Source organism: Palaemon carinicauda, chromosome 14 (assembly GCF_036898095.1).
Source record: "Palaemon carinicauda isolate YSFRI2023 chromosome 14, ASM3689809v2, whole genome shotgun sequence".
In the NCBI taxonomy this organism is placed as follows: domain Eukaryota; kingdom Metazoa; phylum Arthropoda; class Malacostraca; order Decapoda; family Palaemonidae; genus Palaemon; species Palaemon carinicauda.
Genome location: NC_090738.1, coordinates 83,801,298 through 83,804,203, shown reverse-complemented (window position 1 = coordinate 83,804,203; position 2,906 = coordinate 83,801,298). Strand labels below are relative to the sequence as shown.

Here is a 2,906-nt window from a genome sequence, read left to right as displayed (position 1 = left end):
TTATGCCTATATATAGCAATTTTTTCACTTATATTTCGAAATCTCGTACTTCTAGCAGAGATGGAACGCATTGGTAGAGGGTAGATGAACATAAACTACGAACTAAGAGAAGAACAGCTTGAGTTTCCAAAGACGTATAGAAGTTATAATGCATGAGTTTGTTTACTTGCAGTTCGTATGTACATTGTTTTCACAACGTCCTCGCCAACTACATAGCAAGGCCAATGTTACCTAAGGTCATAGAAAGAACAAAAATTAAGCAGTGAGCAACAAAAAGAACCAAAAAGAGAAGGACACATGGAAAAGGGTACAAAGCTGGAACATTCTAACTAAAATCTGGCAACAATGAGAGGTCACTGGAAACTCATGACACCCTTGCGCCAAGTGTATTAGAAAACTTAGGGTTCAAATACCTCATTTAAGGAGCCTTCATGTAGGAATAAACAATAAAAGTACAAACTAAGGCTATCATAATAATTATATATTGATTTTTTAAAGACAACCACCAAAAATTTAAAGCAAATCTTTGGAAGCTAATAACTCAAAAACATAATTATTCACACCCAGGTACATTTTCAATACTTATTTATTGTTCAATTTTAGAGAGAAAGATATTCAAAAAGGGAAAAAAATCACACACTTTGGTGTAACACAATTTTGATTTTCTTTTTTCTCTTTTTTCATGATTATTTTACTTCTAGACAGAGGAAATTAAGAAGAAAAATCATTAAAAAGAAGGGATGATAGAAAATCTGTGACAAAAAATTTTCCGATTTATAAACAAGTCTTGATGATATGATTTTCAATACAATTGGTGTCATATTAGTTGAGGAAAATGTATCTACTTTTTTTTCTAAATCTTGATTTATGTTAATAGATCAAAAAGTTTTTGATCAAATGACTTGAAATTTGTATATGATGAAGGTATTACATGTGTAAAACATATATAGATAGTATGTATTTTGAATAATTAGAAAAAATAATGCATGACATAGTGGATGTCCCCTAAAATCTATTTCATTTAAATGTAAAATCATTACAGTACAGTTCTGTTTTGTATACTACAATCATTCACAAATATTTTACATAAATCTACAAATAATATACATGAACTCACTCGTATACATTACTTGAGTTTACAGGTTTTAATTACTGCATACAAAACATTCACACACACACACACACACACACACACACACACAATGTCTGTCTCTCATACTATACAATATTATGGTGTTCTAACACTCACCAACGACAGTAGTATCTTCAGCTGTAAGGACGATGACGACGCTGCAAAAACGATGATGACGATAACAAAGGCGATGACAATCATAAGGCTGATGATGATGACAGACCTGTACAATTCAATGAATGTGATGATGAATGGTGATGATGGCGTTACTGCACAGGCATAATGAGGCCTTTTAAGCAGTTCTGGAAGCGCCTCATCATCATCAGATATCGGCGCTGGGTTATCGTCATCTGCTTGTGAGAGAGGCACAGAGGCTCCAACTCTGCTCGTAGAGGATCGAGGTTCACATGAAGGCTCTTCTGCTGGAGGCACTGATGGTGTAGCTTGCTTTTTCAATTTTGTCAAGAACATGGTGATAAGTAGTTACTGTCGTTGCTTTTTCTTTTGTTGCAAAAATTCCCTTGTATAATGCTATAACCCTATCAACACGGTTGCAAAATTCGACAGCTCTAACCATGTTGTCATCGAATTCTTGTGCAAAGCGTTGCAATGCCCTTGCCATGCTTCCAGTCTAATTCATTTCTTATCTTGCTCTTTCACTCTCTTCTCCACTTGCTAACTTCGTCATTTCAAGGAGGTCTTCGTCTGTCAGCGGGTCTGAATGGGCCTCGATAAATCTGTTCATGTCTTCTTTCGTCATGTCAACAAATCCTTCATCCTTAATTGTGTGGGCCAGCGCCACTGCCTTCTCCACTGCTGAGTGATGGATTTCGTCAGGAGTGAAGCCTGCTTAATCATGGATAATTTCTTCTAACTAGAACTGATGGTTTCTGTTTTCATTTCTTGCAATGCTTGCTGCAAGGAAGTCAAACATGACGCAATGTTGTACTTGCGGCAGTACTTTTTCAAAGTGAAGCCTTCTTCATCGTTGTTGTCATTGTCAACTGCCGCGATGAGGCCCTCTATCCTCACACAAGTGTAGAGTGCCATAAATGCAGGAATAACCCCTTGATCCATCGGCTGTATAAGCGCTGCGATGTTAAGGAACAGAAATTTGATCTGCACCTCATCACACTGCAGGTCCGTTGCATGGCCTCCTGCACATTCCATCAAGGGAAGGATCTTGAAAGGGAGGCCCTTCTCAGCCAGATATAGCTTTAGCTCAGGAACAAAGCAGTGATTGAACCAGTCGGCTATCAGGGCTTTAGTTAACCAGGCCCGTGGATTTTTTGCCTTATAACTAAGGCCAGGCTTCATCATAAAGCCTGCAGCATTACCATGCATGATAATTGTGACTCGGTCCTTGTGCACCTTGTAGCCTGGTCTGTGCCCTTCATACATGAAGAAGAATGTACGTGATGGCATTCTCTTCCAAAAACGACATGTCTCGTCCATGTTGAAAACTTGCTCGGGGATGTACTGGCCATCCTTGATAGTTTTTTTAAATTCAGCCTCCATGTAAGGATGGGAAGCATCGGTGTCGGCAGAGGCAGTCTCGCCATACAAAGGCATACTTTTGAGGCCGTATCTCTTTTGAAAATTGTCGAACCAGCCTTTGCTGGCTGTACAGCCTCATCCTCGAGGCAACAAATCACTCGTCATAGTGCTAGTACGCTATGGTTCGTTAGCATCGTCTTCATCGGCCTCTTCTTGTTTGTCGTCATCATCGGGCAAGGTTTGATCAAAGAGAGACATGGCTTTTGTCCTGATCATA

General features: G+C 38.9%; 1 protein-coding gene across 1 annotated transcript; it reads right to left on the bottom strand.

Annotated features, from left to right (window-relative positions):
• Window positions 1-1,775: 1,775 nt before the first annotated feature.
• LOC137652849 (tigger transposable element-derived protein 1-like) lies at window positions 1,776-2,704 on the bottom strand. The gene is made up of 2 exons (XM_068386244.1): window positions 2,065-2,704; window positions 1,776-1,978 (listed from the first exon to the last, which is right to left on the bottom strand). The coding sequence occupies exons 1-2, from the start codon at window positions 2,702-2,704 to the stop codon at window positions 1,776-1,778; spliced, it is 843 nt and encodes a 280-aa protein (XP_068242345.1).
• Between the last annotated feature and the right edge of the window lie 202 nt (window positions 2,705-2,906).